The sequence below is a fragment of the Cucurbita maxima genome, unplaced genomic scaffold (genome assembly GCF_002738345.1).
Source record: "Cucurbita maxima cultivar Rimu unplaced genomic scaffold, Cmax_1.0 Cma_Scf00007, whole genome shotgun sequence".
In the NCBI taxonomy this organism is placed as follows: Eukaryota; Viridiplantae; Streptophyta; class Magnoliopsida; order Cucurbitales; family Cucurbitaceae; genus Cucurbita; species Cucurbita maxima.
In genome coordinates this window covers 3,807,178-3,825,023 of record NW_019272023.1, presented here as the reverse complement: position 1 = coordinate 3,825,023, position 17,846 = coordinate 3,807,178, and the positions used below count along the sequence as shown (strand labels likewise).

The following is a 17,846-nucleotide window of genomic DNA, read 5'->3' as shown; positions in this document are numbered from 1 at the left end:
CCCCCCCCCCCCCCCAACCATTCTCATCGAGAAACAAAAGAAAAAAGAAATGGATAGAATGGAATTGACACCCACCCTAAGTTCAAAAAAATACGAAATGAAAGCCTTCCAATCATTTTCATGTGAAGGCTATAATTACAAAAGGATTTCATGTGATTTGAACACCACCTAGAAGTAATATGCTATATGTTTCTATGAGAAACCGGGTTCTCATTAAGAAAATGAAAGAAAACAAAAAGGAACATGGGAATACAAAAAAAGAAAAAGAAAAAACAACCCACGTCCAAGGAGACTTTTCAAAAAGGGGCTTCAATCTCTAACAATATGACCTAAGACCTAGGATGGTAATTTAAAAAATCCCTTGAGACTAATGCCCGGATAGAGGTAGTAAATCTTGCTAGCGATCAAACCTCTGTCCAAGCTCTCTGCACATATCAAACACTGTTGTGTCTATAAGTCAAATAGCCCAAAGGATGGCGAACCCAACTTGCCACAAAATTGGACCCTTATGCGAAAGTGTGGGAACAAGAAGACCTCCTGTAACAAATAACTGCACTCTCGAATGAAACCAAACAACTGAAAAAGGCTATCCTAAATGGAAGGAGCAAGGCAAAAATCCCAAAGGATATGATTTAGGTTTTTGGCAGCACTCTTACAAAGGATACACCAGTGAGAGTCCATCACCATAGAAGGAAGCCTTAAAACTTGATCCGTACTGTACACCTTGCATAATAAACTCAATTTTGAATGCAAACGGATCTTTATTAGACAATTGGTAAAAACAGTTGCAATTTAATTGAATGATGAATGATGAATGATGACTCTCATCATAGAAAAATAGAGAACAAACTAAATTTTGGGGGGATTATTAGTGGGAGATAAAGCCTCACTGCACCATGTTCTTACATCTATACCGTTTTTCGCCATGAGATTGCATTTCAGTTTTCCATTTTTGCTCTTAAGGGATTCTTGTGTTCTGCCTTGATTAGAGAGATATTAGTATTTTTTGGGGGCTTATCTTGTAACTTGCTCTTTCATCTCTTATGTGACCCTTCATTCTCGATGCACCATGTTGTTACCTCCTTACCGTCTATCAGCCATGAGATTGCATTTCAGTTTTGCCTTTTTGCTCTTAAGGGATTCCTGTGTTTGCCTTGATAGGAGGTATGTTTGTCTTTTTCTGGGGGCTTCTCTTGTGACTTGCTCTTTCATCTCTTATGCAACCCTTCACCCTCCCCTGGGGACTCTTTGTTCTCCTCTGGTTGGAAGGTTGAGATCCTAAAATGTTCAAATTTGTTGCTTGATAAGTCTTGCATGGAAAAGTTAATACTTTGGACTGCATCAAAAGACATTTTTCCCCTTTGGGTATTTTGTAAGGAGCATTTGTGGGTCTTGATCATATTCCTTGGGGTTTCTAGCTTGCTTAGTCTATTTGGATTCTCAGCCTTTTTTTGGATGTCAACCTTTTTGCTATTTCGTGGGGTATTTGGCTGAAGAGAAACAGTAGAATTTTCAAAGGAGTTAATAATTAGTTTCATTATTTCATCAAAAAGTGTTGGGAAGAGGTCTAAAATGTTGCTAGATGCTAAGGTTTAATGTTCTTTGCGGGGTTATGTTACTAGGGCTTTCTGTATTTCTTTATATGTTGAACTGGAGTCCTTAACTGTAGCTTCTACTGGGCCTCTTTTTGTTAGATTTTAATGACCTATTACATGCTTTAGTTTTCTCAACTAAAGTTTGGTTTCTCGTTGAAAAATGAAAAAAAAGAAAAAAAGGAAAAAAAAGAGTGGAGAATAAACACTAATATTTCACTACAATCTGTAGTATGAAGTTGATGCCCCATTTGAATGAGGAAGGAACACAACTCTTATTAGAGGATGAAGCCTTGAATCATTCTTTATATTATTGAAGTTAATTGTAACAAACCTTCCAAGGATATCACTTTGTGCATGCTCAGGTGTGCCATTTTGTGGGGTCTTTGGAGTGAGAGAAACAAATGAAAATTCTAAGGGCTCGAGAGATCTCTTAGTGAGGTTTGACCCTTTGTCAGATTCTGTGTCTTTATAGGTTTCTGTCATAAGTCCTTTTTGTAACTATCTGCTAGGTGTTATTTCTCTTGATTGGAGGTCCATTTTGTCGTTTACCTCCCTTTTTTGTGGGGTTTTTTTTTTTGTCTTGTATGCCCTTGTATTCTTTCATATATTCTCGCGAGAGCTTGATTATTCATAGAAAAATCATATGGCTTGGTTTTTAACAAGAATGACTCATTATTCATCATGAAAACCTTTGAAAATTTTCCCTATGTTGTTACCATTGGATTTATTTGTTTGATTTGTATGTTTTAACTGGGGCTTTTACCATCTCAAATAAAGTGGAAATCTAGTTTTAAAAAACTTTATTTTTTTTAATCATATGGCAAGCCATTCTTGATGAATGCAAAAATACAGAGTAAAAAAGAAGGTGATCTAAACTCCTAATCTTGGAATGTTAGGTGTGTACGCGTCACACACTCCAACAATTTAGTTAAAAACATGGTGTGTGAGGTGGGACACATAGATTGTTGGGTTGTGTGCATCTCATGTTCTCCAATAGTTGGGATTCTCCTAGTATGGGCGGTAATGACTGATTGTTATTCTAAAAAGGTGACCCAAACTCCAATTCTTAGTTCTTATTTGAAAGAAAATACTAATGGTTGTAGGTTTTAATCTTGGTGCCCTGATTCCATCTAGTCAGTTGAGGTTCAGGAGTAAAACACCTTACCAACCCCCATTTACTAGTCCCCTAAAACCAAAAATGTAAATAAAAAACAATATAACCAAAGGACTTATTACTAAGTTATTTACAATACAACATCATATACTAATTAATATGCTATAGCAGGTATCAATATTGGGCATCGATTCTATTCAAGGGCTGAAATGGTAGCTGTTGGGTTTCACAGCCACTGGCTGAATGGAATTGATTATATGGGGTTATCGTACAGCAAAATGGTAACAGGAATCTCCCATTTGCTTCATTTGATAATTTTTTTTCACTATTAATATCATTCAGTCTTGTTATCATCATTGTCATCACATCATACTTAAGAGCTGTATTTTTTACAAAATTTAATTTGGACCAGAATCCTTAAAGAGAGTTGTTATCATTTTTTCTTTGGGGTAAGCATACATGAAGAAACACTAGATTTATCCAGAGTTTGCTTAGACTCATTTAAGGGATGTTTGTTATACGGGTTGAGCTGTCGAAATATGAAAGAAACTAAATCCAAAACATAAATTTTCTTCAATTTCTTCCCAACCAAACTTATAATACTTCTAATTTTCTCCTTAAAAAAATGATCACAAAAGAGATGTAAGATGACGTCTTTTTATGTGAAAAGGAGCCTCACGCACCGGCAGGTCTAAAATGATTTAGAATTTTCATTTACATGTGAGAAGAAAAGGCAATCATTTGATTTTTTGTTATTGCCTACTTTATATGTCCTAAATATCTAACATAGTAAGTGACTGACTCCAGAGTAGTACGATCAAGATATCCATTAGGATTAGGTTCTTTTCATTTGGATGATTATCCATGACAATTTTTTAGTTTTTTTTTAAAAAGTATTTTAAATAATTGCAGTATAGTAATTACTCCTTCCCACTTGCTGTGGCCATTGTTTTATCTGGGATGTATGAGGATGATTTGGATAATGCTGAGGATGTCATATACACCGGCCAAGGTGGGCAAAATTTAACGGGCAACAAACGTCAGATACGGGATCAAGTAATGGAGCGTGGTAATTTGGCTCTCAAGGTATGCACTACATGTTTTCTACGAAGCAGAACTTTCTTATATCCTTTGATCTTATGTAACCTGATTAGGTCCTGGTAGTTAATGAAATCCAAGGAATGAGTATAGCTTTTTTATGATAACAGAAGGTTAGAAGTGTTGGAATTTCTACTATGTGTAAATATTAATTGTCAACGTTTGTCTTTATTGTCTTTATACTCTTTTTTCTATGTTTGTAATAGTTTTTTTTTTAAGACCTAGCTTGCTCATAGTAATATATCTATGTATGTTTGGTCTATCAAAATTAGGTAAGTATATTTGATTAAACAGTAAATTTTTACAAGTTAGAAAATGAAAACTTGCAGAACTAGGGATTGGTTTGCTCGGAAGGGTACTTCAAGGCAATTGCTATTAGAGTTATTTTCTTGTTTAAAGAAAGTTTAGTCCTTCCAGGCAATTGCTATTAGAGTTATTTTTCTTGTTTAAAGAAAGTTTAGACTTCAAAATAATACGCTGAATTGAAAGATCATTAAAATGATTGGATACACATTTTGGGAATGCATGCATGTATACCTCAAGGCGTCAAGTCTGTGTGTGAATATGATTTTGGTAGGGGGATGAAAATTTTAAATTTTGAAAATATTTTGGCTAAAACTTCTCTCATTTTTTTTCCTTTAGCTTCTCTTTTGAGTTGAAAAATTTCCGGTGCAATTGTTGTTTCTTGGGAAGAGAACCATTAAGCTTACTTCTTGGATATTCTAAAAGATCAATGCACTTTTATTCTGTAAAGATGAGCACCCAGACTTTTTGTTTCTGGTGGATTGTTTACTTTTCGCACTTGTTTTTCATAATTATAGTCTTTTTATGTTCTCTTCCTCTGATCCTTTCATCTTCATAAATTTTTATTGTGTAATTCAATCCTCTGGATGTTTTGGTGTCCTCTCTGCTGTTTAATGTAGTCTTGAGTGTAGAAGTAGGAACCTTCAGATCTTTTATTTATTTATTATTTTTTTTCGTTTTAAATGTCCTCCATGAAGACTATTTTTCTAACATAGTTCCTCAATCTACACATTTGATTGTAACGTGGAATTTTTCTGGTTAGTTGAAAGTTTAGATCTTTGTCTGACCAGTTCTCAACTAAATCCAGAATTGTATTGAGCAAGCTGTTCCAGTTAGAGTGGTCCGGGGGCATGAATGTGCAAGTAGTTACTGTGGGAAACTTTACACGTATGACGGCTTATATAAGGTATTTTTTTCTATAAGAAATATTCTAGGGTTTTCTTTATTTGTTAGATTCAAGTAGTTTCTAGGGTTTCGGTTTAAGGTCCTGCATGCCTAGTAGTATTTTAGTTTCCACTTTTCAGTTAACGACTATTCAAGTATGGTCTTATTATCTGATTACTCCTGAAATAGGGTGCTAGAGGATACTCATGGTTTGGCTATGCTCATTAAATCTTCTCAAGAAGTGAGCTTATGTTGTTCAAATAAAATAACTTGAGCGAGTAAAGCATATCAAGATATGTTGCATTGTCAGTTAAAAAGCTGCAATTTTATCTTACATTTGGATTGCTGGGGATTATGGAATTTTGTTGGCACCTTTTGCGATTATATGTTAAATATGACATTAAGTATGTTTATTATTCAATTGATTCAGTACTTCTGTATTTCACAGGTTATACAGTATTGGGCAGAAAAAGGTATTTCTGGATTTACGGTGTTTAAATTTCGACTTAGGCGGATTGAAGGACAGTCATTGTTGACTACAAACCAGGTTTATACTTCCCTGATTTAATAGCTATCTTGTTTTAAAGACTTTATTACTTAGTCTGTGATAACAACACTATTTTCATATGGCACTCTCTTTATCAAGCTTTTGCAATTAACTTCATGTTTGCTTTATGGAAAATGGAGTTCATTTGTAAACTCCTTTGGATTGGTCCTTGTCTTTGTTTTAGGGTAGTTTGGGTTTTTTCATTTTCCTATAATGAAAAGTGTCCTCTTTCTATCAAACCAACAAAATTGCCATCCTATTTTACCCTAGAGAATTTTTTAAAACTTCATTACACCTGGCAGTTTTTATTCTTAATAATCATGACGTCTATCTCCCTCCCGCCATTTCTGCCCATGCTTGTTATGTACATATTCATTTGACTGTTTTCTTTACTCAGCCTATTTATTTCGTTTTCTTTGTTTGATGTCACAGCCTACTTTCCTTTTTCCCCTACTGTTAATTGCCTAGTTTATTACAAGTTTGAGATTTCCTGATGCACTTGATCGAACTCATGTTTAATGAATAGAGGCGAGATATTCTTCATTTGTGCATTGATCTATATAAACATTTTCTCTTGTGACAGGTTCAATTTGTTTACGGTCGGGTTCCCAAGTCAGTTGCAGAAATACGTGGGTATGAAATTAAATAATCTGAAAAAGATGCAAAAACAATTTACTTCAGGGTTGTTCCAAAATTGATGGATCTTTTTATGTGCCCTTTTGTTTAATTTAAATGCTCCAAGGTTGGTGTGCGAGGATATAACTGGGGGCCAGGAGGATATTCCGATTCCAGCTACTAATTTGGTTGATGATCCACCTGTCGCACCCATAGGCAAGTGAAACAACAAAGTTGGTTTGGTCCAATTAATTTGTTTTGATCAATGTGTTAGAATTGGTTTGAATATTCTTGTACTAGATTGGTTGTGTGTGGTACGTTCGAAGTTGTTTCATTTGCTAGGCCTCTGCCTTGGTTGGAAAGGAGAAGAACATATTGGCTGGGTCCTTTTTCTTTTCACCATCCTTGTTTTGAACATTGCTTTTTTGGTTCACTTTTTGCAACATTCACTCACAAGATACATTTTTCTGTACTTTTCAGCATTTTTACTCAGATACTGTTTTTCCCTTTTGTTTACATACGTAGGCATGCAGATATTTGTTGCTGTACTTTTCAGCCTTATGTCATGAAATATGATGTCTGAACATAAGTATCTTTTTCACCATTATATTTTCCGTGTAAATTTTCTTTTTCCTTGCAAGGACTTATGTTATTCAACAAAAAAACCAAGGATATTTGAAATTGATTTCTACTATCTCTATCTTGAAAATGTGCATTTGAATCTCCCATTACATTTTCTGCATGCTTCAACTGTAAGGTAATTTCTTTTCTGAATATATGTTCTTGAAATGTTTCAGGTTTCACTTATTGTAAATCTATTAAAGTTGCACATGGCGTGAAACTTCCTTCAAATGCTAATGGATGTGACTGCATAGGATCATGTATAGATTCAAGGACATGTTCATGTGCTAAGCTTAATGGGTTAGACTTTCCATATGTGCATCGTGATGGTGGAAGGTTTGTATTCCATTCAATCTTGATATGATATATCGAAATCTCTTTATTAACTTGAATCTTTTATCACAATTCTGATTGGGTGAGTTTTTTAATTCTTAGACTTATAGAAGCCAAGGATGTAGTCTACGAATGTGGTCCCAATTGTGGTTGTGGTCCTGGTTGTGTGAATCGTACTTCTCAGAGGGGGATCAAATATCGACTTGAGGTTTGGATGTTGAATCTAGTAAAATTATTCATAATTTTGCTTTCCAATTATGATCAGTGCGTCAGATTTTAAATTAATTAATTCAAATATTGTATCTTTTGTGAACAGGTTTTTCGAACACCAAAGAAAGGGTGGGCTGTAAGGTCATGGGATTTTATACCTTCTGGTGCACCTGTTTGTGAATACACAGGAATACTTACAAGGACAGAGGATCTTGATCATGTATCTGAAAATAATTACATCTTTGAAATTGATTGCTTGCAAACAATCAGTGGCATCGGTGGACGAGAGGTACCATACAAAATTCCTTCGATGAAATGTTCTATGAAAATAAAATCTCTTACAATGCATATATTTTTCTTCAAATTTTAATTAGAGCATCAGAAATGGGAAGGGATGAAAAAGAATTACCCATCTGCATTAAAACATTCAACTTTATTGCCGAATTCTCTATTAAAAAAATGTGAAGGTGGAACTGGGGTTCAGTACATTGAATTTGCATGGATTTTCTCGTCATCTAAGTTAGAAAAAATCTTTTCCCTTCTTATCTGGAGTACACTTGTAATTGATCTTTGGCCAAATTCAATATTCCCACCAATGTGATCCCTATTATCGATGGACAAATCTACATGGATTCTACATCTTGGAACCATGGAACCAAGTCAATTTTGGAGCAGACAGACAGGCTGGACCTGGATTCAGACCAAACACTTCTTTGAATGACATGATTAACAATTAAAAGTCTGCTTGTATTCTCGTTTTTCGTCCACCATGGCCAGAAAATATGAAAGTAACTTCACATGGGATTGAGGTGCTTTTGGTTAATCCTGATGCACTGTGTCACCATTGCACTCTTGCGGCAACGGGACAAATTGTGCGACACTTGTTCTAACCCAACAAACAAGTCACCTGTGACAAATTTGGACTTTGCGGATGTCGGTGTGTGCTCGAGCCTCAAGTTACGTTTGAGAGAAATGTTTTAGAAAATGTGAGCGAGGAAATGCGTTTAAAACAATTTAAAAGAAAGTACTGTTATAAGGTAAAAGTGAGCAGACAACAATAACGACTTTGATAACCTATAACCCAAATAGGAAGGAGCGACAACTAGTCATATCCCCTATAAAACATTTTGGGGCATTTTAGCTATTGCGGGCATAGACATGATTTTGATGAATGGTCATGCACCCCCGTATTGACTCAACATAAAATAGTAAAGACCTATCTAAATTGAAGGCATGTAAAAGGGGTTTGGAATGGATATGTGGCCATGGACAAGACGTCCTAAACAAGCATGATCGAGACATCCGACATGTGGCTATAGACAACACGCCTTGAATAAGCTGCATTTGGAAGGTAGGAAGGTCTAGTAATTTGGGGGTGAGGAATGGGAAGTTAGTGAGGTAAGTCTGAGAGCAAAGAGATTGACATTTAGATGATGTATGAGATGACATCGTGAGAACATAAATCTTGCCATTGAGGTTCTGGGATGAGACTGAGTAGAGATGTCCACGGGGCGGGGTGGAGACGAGGAAGCCTTCCTTGTCCCCATCCCTGCAAAATTTTCCATTTAGTTTTGTGAGGATTCCCCACGGGGAATTTGTGGGGATTGGGTTCCTCATGCGATAATTTTTCCCATTTATTATTCTTAAAATAGTTATTTTAAAGTTTTTATTTTTCAATATAATTTTTATTAAAAATTGCTTTTATAATTATGGTTTAAACACTGTTATAGCCATTAGAAAAGTTTCTTGTGATCCTTTAAATAGGTCTCTCTTTTGTAATTTCAATTTATAAATGAAATCATCTGTTTCCTATTAAACAAAATCAAACTGTATTATACAAGCCTCTAATTTCTCTTTTTAGCCTGTCTTTCTATTATCACTGTAATCAAACATATCTTGTTTTTCCTCTCCTTGTAGAGGCGCTCAAGAGATGCATCTTTGCCAGCAAACAATTCTTCGGATGGAATAGATGATCAACGATCTGAGAGTGTGCCAGAGTTCTGCATCGATGCTTGTTCCACTGGAAATATTGCAAGGTTTATCAATCATAGTTGTGAACCTAATCTTTTTGTCCAATGTGTATTGAGCTCACATCATGACATCAAACTTGCTCGAGTGGTACTATTTGCTGCAGAAAACATACCACCCCTCCAGGTTTCAACTTTCTTTTTCTTTGGCTCTTGCTTCCAAATGTTAGTTCAAGTTGGTTTCTGCAACAATTTTTCATCTGTTCAGGAAAAGATGATTATTTTTTTAAAAAAATTATTCTTTTTGGTACTCACTATTGAAGTTTCTGAGATCACTTTTAGGCTTAAGAAGTTTGGTGGCCAATATTAATTTCAAGTGCTAGAGGAGGGGCATCTTTAGACTTTAGCAAGGCGTGAAGTTGTTTCCCTCCCCACTGCCTATTTTGGTCTTCTACGTCACGATCTCAAATATGTTGTTTCCAGTTGTGTAAAAGGTCCTGGGATGTTGTTACGTTAGCCAAGGGTGGTAGGTCTTATCTAGTTCCTTTTCAAGTGAGATTCAAACCTACCTTCTTTCTTTCATTGTATAAGATCTCTTTTTCTGAGTTTAAGGGCGGACTTATGTTAGGACCCAGAAGAGGGTAGGGCTCTCATTTGGTTAGAGATTCTCTTGCAATCATGTAAAAAAGTTAGATTGGATATAAAAGAATATAAGACCTTGTAATTTAGGGTTCAGGACTAAATGACTTAAGTTGTTAACTCTTGAATCTAATGGCTTGTGGCATAAGGTTATAGTAAGCAAATTCAGACACTACCCACCTAGTTATGAAAATTTCCGGATGGATTCCAAAAGGCATGTCCGAAGGTCTTGTAAAGTTTCCTATGATTCTCCATTTAGATTGCATTGAGGTTATTGTTATTTTGGTTTAGTCTTGATGTGAGATCTCACATCGGTGGGGAGGAGAACGAAACTCCCAAGGGTGTGGAAACTTCTCCCTAGACGCGTTAAAAATCCTGAGAGAAAGTCCAAAAGGGAAAGTTCAAAGTGGACAATATCGGCTAGTGGTGGGCTTGAGCTGTTACAAAGTTATCAGAGCCAGACACTAGGCGATGTCCTAGCAAGGAGGATGAGCCTCGAAGGGGGGTGGACATGAGACGATATGCCAGCAAAGACGTTGGTCCTGAAGGGGGTGGAACTGGTGGGAGTCCCACATTGATTGGAGAAAATGCTGGGCCTTGAAGGGGGGTGGATTATGAGATCCCACATTGGTTGGGGAGGAGAACAAAACACCTTTTATAAGAGTGTGGAAACCTCTCTAGCAGACGTGTTTTAAAAACCTCGAGGGGAAGCCCGGAAGGGAAAGTCCAAAGAGAACAATATCTTCTAGCGGTAGGCTTGGGCTGTTACACTTAAAGAAGTCCATTACTTTTTCTTGCTATTTTCCTGCTGATGCAGATTTTAGAACATCAAATATTTGTTACTTAATTGCAGGAACTGACATACGACTATGGCTATGCACTTGATAGCGTGTATGGTCCAGATGGGAAGATAATACAGATGCCCTGCTTCTGTGGTGCAACTGAGTGTAGGAAACGCTTGTTTTAGTCAAGGGAAGCCTTTCAGATGCTGGTACATCATGATTACGGTAGCCTCCCTTGCTTCTGTCTTTTTATTTCTCGCCGTGAAAGTCAGTCTTTTCAGTTTCTTTCATCCCTAATTCCATCATCCAACTTACTTTGTTCGCATTTACTCTCCCATTTCTAGGTACATACGTCCACACAGATCCGCCCCTCAAAACTGCATTTTGATATCACTCATTGGGGAATTTATACATTCATTTTTTGGGGAGAAGCTATTGAAAGTTGTAATATTTGATGGGATTGTTCATACCTCATTTTGCTTTGATGTGATAATCTGTCTTGGACGTTTATTAATACAACATTTATGAAACTTTACGGCTATCCTTTTATCATTTTGGCTGAATTATTAAGAGGTATAATTTAAATTTTTAGATGGAGTTCGTCACTTTTAAATGGTAACCTAAGAAACCATTGACTGCATTTGTTATTGATTTTAGTTATTGTTATCCTTATATATTCAAGATCTTATTCTATATTTGTTTGAATTCCAATTACCATTTCATTTTCCTCTGTTTTTTTTACACGTAGGTGGACAGAAATATTACGGGTATGGACAATGGGAAGATGGCGTTTTTTTCTCTAAGATTTGTGAAGACTAGAGGGAAAAAGAAAGTGGAAGATCATAGAGAAGGAACTTAAATGCAAGGAGCCAGTCAAACAAACAAGCTGCCTTGAAGAGGTATGTGCTGAAATATGTCATCACATTTTTAAGTCAATGATGAAATGTCATTTTACAACTGTGAACAGTCGAAACTTGCAGCTTTATGCTCATGTATCATGAATTGACCTAGTAGTCCATAGGATTTAATTCATGATAATCACTTAGGATCTAATATCGTTCTAACTTCTTTACACCCAAATGTCGAGATTAGATAAGACTGGGCAGTAGCTCGTCTCGTGCCCAATTCCACATAGACTGCCCATCAAGATAAGTTCAATATAAGCAAGACCATGGAAGAAGATAAGTGATATAAGACCAGTGTCTTGTTACATCAAAATCAGCCATCAGGCCTCCTCCTCCGACTCCAAAGCTCTCATTCTATACTGGCGGCCTGACTTCTGTAAGCTGTTTTTTCTAATTTCTAGTCTATCAGGTTCATCTTCCTCCATTGAACAAACATCATCATTCTGAGTGTAAACAGCTGCAATGCCTATGGGCATGCCTTTCTGGTGCACGAGCTCCTTGCCAACTCCATTTTGATGATGGCTTTGCTCCTCTAGGGAAGAACTTTCAAGCATTATTGTATCACCTGCTTTCTTTTTTGGGATGAAAGTAATGGACCTTGGAGGACCAGTTGAATCATCATCCTGATTCGACTCCATTGTCTTTGACCTTCTCACCAGCTGAAGGAAATCCATATAGGCTTTCTTGTTGGACTCTTCATCCACCTCCTTGGATGAGTCAAAAGTATAGTGTGTGTATCTAGATGGATTCCGTAAGTAGTCTGGAACTTGAGTGGCCTGAGATGGATAGTTTGCTTCATTGCCAACCTCTGCAACTCCAGGCAAAGAGTTTGCTTGCATAGCGAAATCTTTAAATCCTTGAGAGTCTTGAGAAGCTTTACATTCCGGGTCAAATCGGACACGCTTGTGCAATTTTGCATCTAGATAATTATCTTTCCTCTTCAGAATAGATTTAGGGTTCTGAGAAGCATTACATTCAGAATCAGCAATGGCTACTGTACTGTTCACAGAGACGTGCAAAGAGTCGATCGTTTTAGAAGCTTCTGCATCTTCCTTGAGCCTAACTTTTGCAGCTAAGTGATTGGCACGTGGATCTCTGGTGAAATTTCGTACCGAAGTAGGAAGCTCGGTACACGAACCTATTTCAATACCACAGTCAGTTGCGTCTTTCATATACAACCTATCTCCACCTTTCTCCTTGCCAACAGCAACTTTATCATACTCATCTTCCTCTTCCTGCATCAATTCATGCAGTCACACATCAATACATCATCCATTTCAGGAGACAAGCTACTAATCAAATTGAGAACAGAGACAAAGACAACCTAAATGACACCCATATTCCACAATACACCAGAAAAATGCAGTATAATCATTGTGTTTTAACCTGCCGTACATAACAAAAAAAAACAATGAGGAAACGCAACACCTAAGGGCCTGGGGAAGAGAACTCCCCCTTCATATAGAGCTTCTTACAAAAAGCCTTCCATTCGAGAAGGAATTTAGCAGTACGGAATCCCAAAAAGTAGAGAAAACAGTAGCGTTGCCTTAACTTCCATGAAATGCTACCCTTACAACTAATCGAACTCTCATTTCGGCATTTAAAGCTGCCCTACCAACTCATTCCCCGACAGCTAAACCATTCCTACTCATTAAGCAGCAAAAACTATGCTAAGATTAATCTAATCAGAACAGTTCTTAATGAAAGTCGACAAGTAGCCAGGAAGTGTTAGAGATGTACCTCATAATCAAGCGTGCAGTCCCGGCCAATTGAGGACTTGATTTCCCATTCTTCATCTCCATAATCGTCAGGTTTAGGAAACTTACTAGACGAACCATTCGACCCTGGATTTTCGTCCAAATCATCGAGTTCATCATCCTCGAAATCGTCTTGGAATCCAAATGAACTCCTCCCGCTCACCTTCTTTCCGCCGTCGAAGAACGAGGTCGGCTCGAGCTCCGGTTCGAGTTGTTCCTCCTTCTCCTTGATCCACTCTCTCCTCTCGATTTCGTCGTCCGTAAGGCACCAGAGAGATCTCACAGATGAATTGAAAGCTGCCGGTGAGGAAGTAGATGTGGAAGAGAGAGAACCAAAGATTCTGTCCACACGAACTTTGAAACTGTCGTCCATTCTCGGCGATGGCGATCAATAGTGAATTTAGGGCTGTTTCGATTTTGAAGAAATGGATATGAAGAGGGAAATGAATGATTTGATTTTCCACCTCTAGTCGGATCTTTAATGGACGGGTCAAGTTGGATAATGGGCCTACGTTGGTGTTGGGCTTGGGCCGGTCATGTTCATTTCTACTTTTCTTTAATCCAAATAAGTTTAACCCATTATATTATCTTTAAGTTTTACAAAAATTTAGATTTTATCATCATTTTAAGATACAGGTGAGATATTTTTTTAAACCCAATTTCGAATTTGTATTTTTTTTTTTTCAATCCAAAAAAATTATTAAATAATGAATTTAACTCAACACAAACTTATTATCATTTATTCAAAATTTTGTTTTTAATAAAAGAAAAATGTTAATATATAAAACATCAATCTATTTATTTATAAATATTAAATTAAGACAAGAAACTCAATTCTCAATCTATATTTTTAGAAATTAAGTTCCAAAGACGGTTCAAATTTATTTTCAAGAGTGGATGGATGATAAATAACTAAATAAACAATTATTGTTAAAAAGTATATTTATTTATTTATTTGCTAAATAAGTCTTCTCTACTCCTCCCATTCTTAAATCGGAGTGGGTATCAAAGATAAGCAAAATTAATGGAAAAATTATCGTTCCTAGCAATGAAGTAATGAAAAATGAGCAAATATAGAGAATTTAGTTCAATTAAATCCAAAGAATTAGGATCAAAATAGGGTTTTAAAAAAAAAAAAAAAAAATTACGGAGGGCAGGAGCAGACAAACAGAGGGAAACTGAGAATTGATATAAAAACCCGATTCTTGAATTCCATACGGAGATCGGATTTGCAGAGTGATTCTCTTTCAGTCTCACTGCCATTCATCCACTCTCTGGCATTCCAGAAATCTGGTCCTCGATGAGATCTCTCAAAGCTCCCTTCTCCAACAATGGTAGCAGCGCCAGAAGGCTTACGCTTCTTCATCTTGTTTGCGCTGCTTCACTCTTCTCTTTTCTTGTTTTTGTCATTCAATCCTCCTTCTTTGCAGGTTCCTCGTCCCGCAGTTCCTTATGTCTCCCTTTACCATTCATCTCCTTTATCATTTCCTTCATGTTTTTCTCTTTTCATCCTCAAATTCTTAGGTTATCAGCAGCCTCTTGCAGATCTTAACAAGGAGGAGGTTCGGATTCTGTCGGATTTCCAGTCCAGCGTTCAGCAATGCGTGGTTTGTATTTTTCTTAGCTTTACCTTAATTGCGTTCATACTCTGTTCCCTTTTTCGATTAAACATTTGCTGGAGGAGGAGAAAAGGCTCAGGCTATGTGATAATTTGAAATGTATTTGATTTCCTTTGATTAGTTCTGATTTCTAGATGAAGTGGATTTATTCATTTCAATGATATGGATTACGATGTTGTTGTTGCATGTCCAATGCATTCTAATATTTCTAGGATTTTAAAGAGAGCAGTATTTTCTAAGCACTTCTTGGAGCATAATTATTTGTGCCGTCTGATCTCCACTTTTAGTTATTTGAAGCCGCACATTTGAGATTTTCAATAACCTTGGGTATCAACCCTGTCATGACAAAGCTCACGGCCTACTGTTTCTACATATCCTGAAAATGTCTATTGTCTATTAAAATTCTGCATCTTAGTTGTTTTAATATTTTAAACCTAGGAATGCATTGTGTATGTGGATTAGTCTCTGCAGTTTCATTAACCGTTTGAACTTCAACTGATCATGAAATTGGGTACAGGCAAAGAGGGGGCTTGGACTCACTGCACATATTATTGACCACTGCAAGTTGGTTCTCAAGTTCCCAGAAGGCACAAATAGTACATGGGTCTCTCTCTCTCTCTCTCATCTGTGTGTGTGTGCACGCTGTTCTTCTTTATTGCTGATTTTTTAATGCTCTATATTGGCAGTATAATGAGCAATTCAAGATTTATGAGCCTTTGGAGTATCCGTATGATGTGTGTGAGGCAATACTATTGTGGGAACAGGTTGGTAGTAGCCATCTTTAATTTGTGCATTCTCTTAAAGAGTATACATGTCCATTCTAATGAGTGTTGAGCAATACAGTATCGCAACATGACTACTGTCTTGACGAGAGAGTATTTGGATGCACGGCCAGATGGGTGGTTTGATTATGCTGCAAAGAGAATCGCCCAATTGTAGGGTTACTCTCCTTCAAGTTAATTTCATCTGGTAGATTTATTTGATCTAGAGGCTGCAATTGTTTTTGGTGTAGTGAAATCTATTTACCTTTGTGTAGGGGAGCTGATAAATGTTACAATAGAACTCTTTGTGAGGAACACCTAAATTTGATCCTGCCATCAAAACCTCCTTTTCACCCCCGGCAGTTTAAAACCTGTGCAGTTGTGGGAAACTCTGGAGATCTTTTAAAGACTGAGTTTGGTGAAGAAATTGACAGTCATGATGCTGTTATACGTGATAATGAGGCACCTGTAAATGAAGTAAGCTGGCTGTAGTAGCCAATTCTTTCGATTACTTACTGCAAGAATATTTTCCTTCGTTTATTGATTTATTAAACGGCTTATTCAGGTTAGCTAGAGTCTTTTAATCAGTAGTTTGTCCTGTAAGTAGTAATTGAGTAACTCTTGCTGTGGTCATTTTTGCCTTGTGCATTTGTTTTGTCTCAATTATCTAATCTCCTGTTAGATATTAAGTGTTATTGCGTGCCTACAAATAAATTCAGTATCAATGGTTGTTTCCCTTTCCATTTTCCCAAGTTATCTCCAGCTGATTTATGTCTCATAGAAACCATATTCATCAAGAGATCATTGAAAAAACTAAAATGTCCTTGTTCAAAAAGATTAAGTTGTGAACTTGTAGATTAGAAGAAGATTTCTGCAGCATGCAATTTTGGACTTTTGCCATTTTCATTCAAATTGTGGAAAATGGATAGTACCAGGAACTTCAATAGGGAAACTTTCTGATGCTGAAAGCTGAATCTGAATCCTTTTGGTCTGGGAACTCTGGTTTATTGTCTTTGAACATTACATTTAATGCTTCACATATTGTGACGTTTTGTGACATTGATTTATAATCCTTCTGAATACTCCGGATGATATTTAGATACTCATGTTGACCCGTATAATCCCCTGTAGAAATATGCCAAATATGTTGGCCTGAAGAGGGATTTTCGTCTTGTTGTAAGAGGTGCTGCTGGCAATATGATTGCAATTCTAAATGGGTCTGGTAAGGTGTCTTATTTCTGTTGTTAAATATTAATTGGACTCTGTTTAAGATGTCAGGTCTGAGAATTTCTTTCTTTCTTCAGATGATGAAGTACTTGTTATAAAGAGCGTGATTCACAGAGATTTTAATGCAATGATTAAGGTAAAAGCTACTTCATATTCTCATGTGGAAAATTATCTTATTACTGTACAGTAGTGCTCAAAGGCGAGGAAATTTGAAAATGGTATGAGGCTAGGAGATGATCTAGTTTGGAACTGTAACAATTTTACTGGAAGGGAAAGGCTTGGAATTTGCGATTGTTTCCCTTTCTGTATGCTTTGGAAACTTATTACCTTTTGTAAAAGATTTGTATGTTTTAATTTGCAGCTTATTCCAAATCCAGTTTATCTCTTCCAAGGTATTGTTCTACGTAGAGGTGCCAAGGGAACTGGAATGAAATCTATTGAATTAGCTCTTTCTATGTGTGATATTGTTGACATATATGGTTTCACTGTTGACCCTGGCTACACTGAATGGTAAGTGTAACTTGCTGTTGCACTCAGTTAAATTGGCCTTAGTCATTTTTTTAGCTTATTTTCGCATTAAAGGAGTAAGAAACTTGGTTGTTTGGAACTTTTATGGCTTCATTGATTACCACACGCATCAAATGCGACTCTGTTGTCACCAACTTCTGTTTATATTTTATCTCACCGACATCGTCGCGTACATGCAGCTGGTCTCTTGTGTTTTTTTTTTTTCCCCACTAAGAAGTTGAAATTTTATCCGTTACAGGACAAGGTACTTCTCCACACCCAGGAAAGGCCATAATCCACTTCAAGGAAGGGCATACTACCAGCTATTAGAATGTCTTGGTGTAAGTTTTTGTCCCACCCC

General features: G+C 36.7%; 3 protein-coding genes across 7 annotated transcripts in view; 2 read left to right on the top strand and 1 right to left on the bottom strand.

Annotated features, from left to right (window-relative positions):
* The window catches only part of LOC111481473 (histone-lysine N-methyltransferase, H3 lysine-9 specific SUVH4), a 16,213-nt gene extending 4,455 nt beyond the window's left edge, over positions 1 to 11,758 (top strand). For 2 of the 4 annotated variants that reach the window (XM_023126899.1, XM_023126900.1), the window contains 12 exons: positions 2,881 to 2,990; positions 3,622 to 3,795; positions 4,919 to 5,017; positions 5,444 to 5,542; positions 6,126 to 6,175; positions 6,285 to 6,373; positions 6,955 to 7,114; positions 7,214 to 7,319; positions 7,428 to 7,610; positions 9,239 to 9,475; positions 10,781 to 10,934; positions 11,054 to 11,256. In XM_023126899.1, coding sequence (XP_022982667.1) covers positions 2,881 to 2,990; positions 3,622 to 3,795; positions 4,919 to 5,017; positions 5,444 to 5,542; positions 6,126 to 6,175; positions 6,285 to 6,373; positions 6,955 to 7,114; positions 7,214 to 7,319; positions 7,428 to 7,610; positions 9,239 to 9,475; positions 10,781 to 10,894 — 1,421 coding nt within the window. In that variant the 3' untranslated portion in view covers positions 10,895 to 10,934; positions 11,054 to 11,256. Of the gene's footprint in view, positions 1 to 2,880; positions 2,991 to 3,621; positions 3,796 to 4,918; positions 5,018 to 5,443; positions 5,543 to 6,125; positions 6,176 to 6,284; positions 6,374 to 6,954; positions 7,115 to 7,213; positions 7,320 to 7,427; positions 7,611 to 9,238; positions 9,476 to 10,780; positions 10,935 to 11,053; positions 11,303 to 11,457 lie in introns of those variants that run through there. The other 2 variants (XM_023126898.1, XM_023126897.1) reach the window with 2 other exon arrangements.
* Positions 11,675 to 13,838, bottom strand: LOC111481475. The gene is made up of 2 exons (XM_023126903.1): positions 13,355 to 13,838; positions 11,675 to 12,849 (listed from the first exon to the last, which is right to left on the bottom strand). The coding sequence occupies exons 1-2, from the start codon at positions 13,742 to 13,744 to the stop codon at positions 11,935 to 11,937; spliced, it is 1,305 nt and encodes a 434-aa protein (XP_022982671.1). The 5' UTR covers positions 13,745 to 13,838; the 3' UTR covers positions 11,675 to 11,934.
* Positions 13,839 to 14,537: 699 nt separating this feature from the next.
* LOC111481474 (sialyltransferase-like protein 1) overlaps positions 14,538 to 17,846 on the top strand; it is a 4,477-nt gene continuing 1,168 nt past the window's right edge. The window contains exons 1-10 of one of the 2 annotated variants that reach the window (XM_023126902.1): positions 14,538 to 14,801; positions 14,917 to 14,978; positions 15,508 to 15,594; positions 15,677 to 15,754; positions 15,834 to 15,925; positions 16,027 to 16,228; positions 16,883 to 16,973; positions 17,056 to 17,114; positions 17,340 to 17,488; positions 17,745 to 17,826. In XM_023126902.1, the coding sequence (XP_022982670.1) occupies positions 14,672 to 14,801; positions 14,917 to 14,978; positions 15,508 to 15,594; positions 15,677 to 15,754; positions 15,834 to 15,925; positions 16,027 to 16,228; positions 16,883 to 16,973; positions 17,056 to 17,114; positions 17,340 to 17,488; positions 17,745 to 17,826 (1,032 nt within the window). In that variant the 5' untranslated portion in view covers positions 14,538 to 14,671. Of the gene's footprint in view, positions 14,802 to 14,895; positions 14,979 to 15,507; positions 15,595 to 15,676; positions 15,755 to 15,833; positions 15,926 to 16,026; positions 16,229 to 16,882; positions 16,974 to 17,055; positions 17,115 to 17,339; positions 17,489 to 17,744; positions 17,827 to 17,846 lie in introns of both variants that reach the window. The other variant, XM_023126901.1, reaches the window with a different exon arrangement.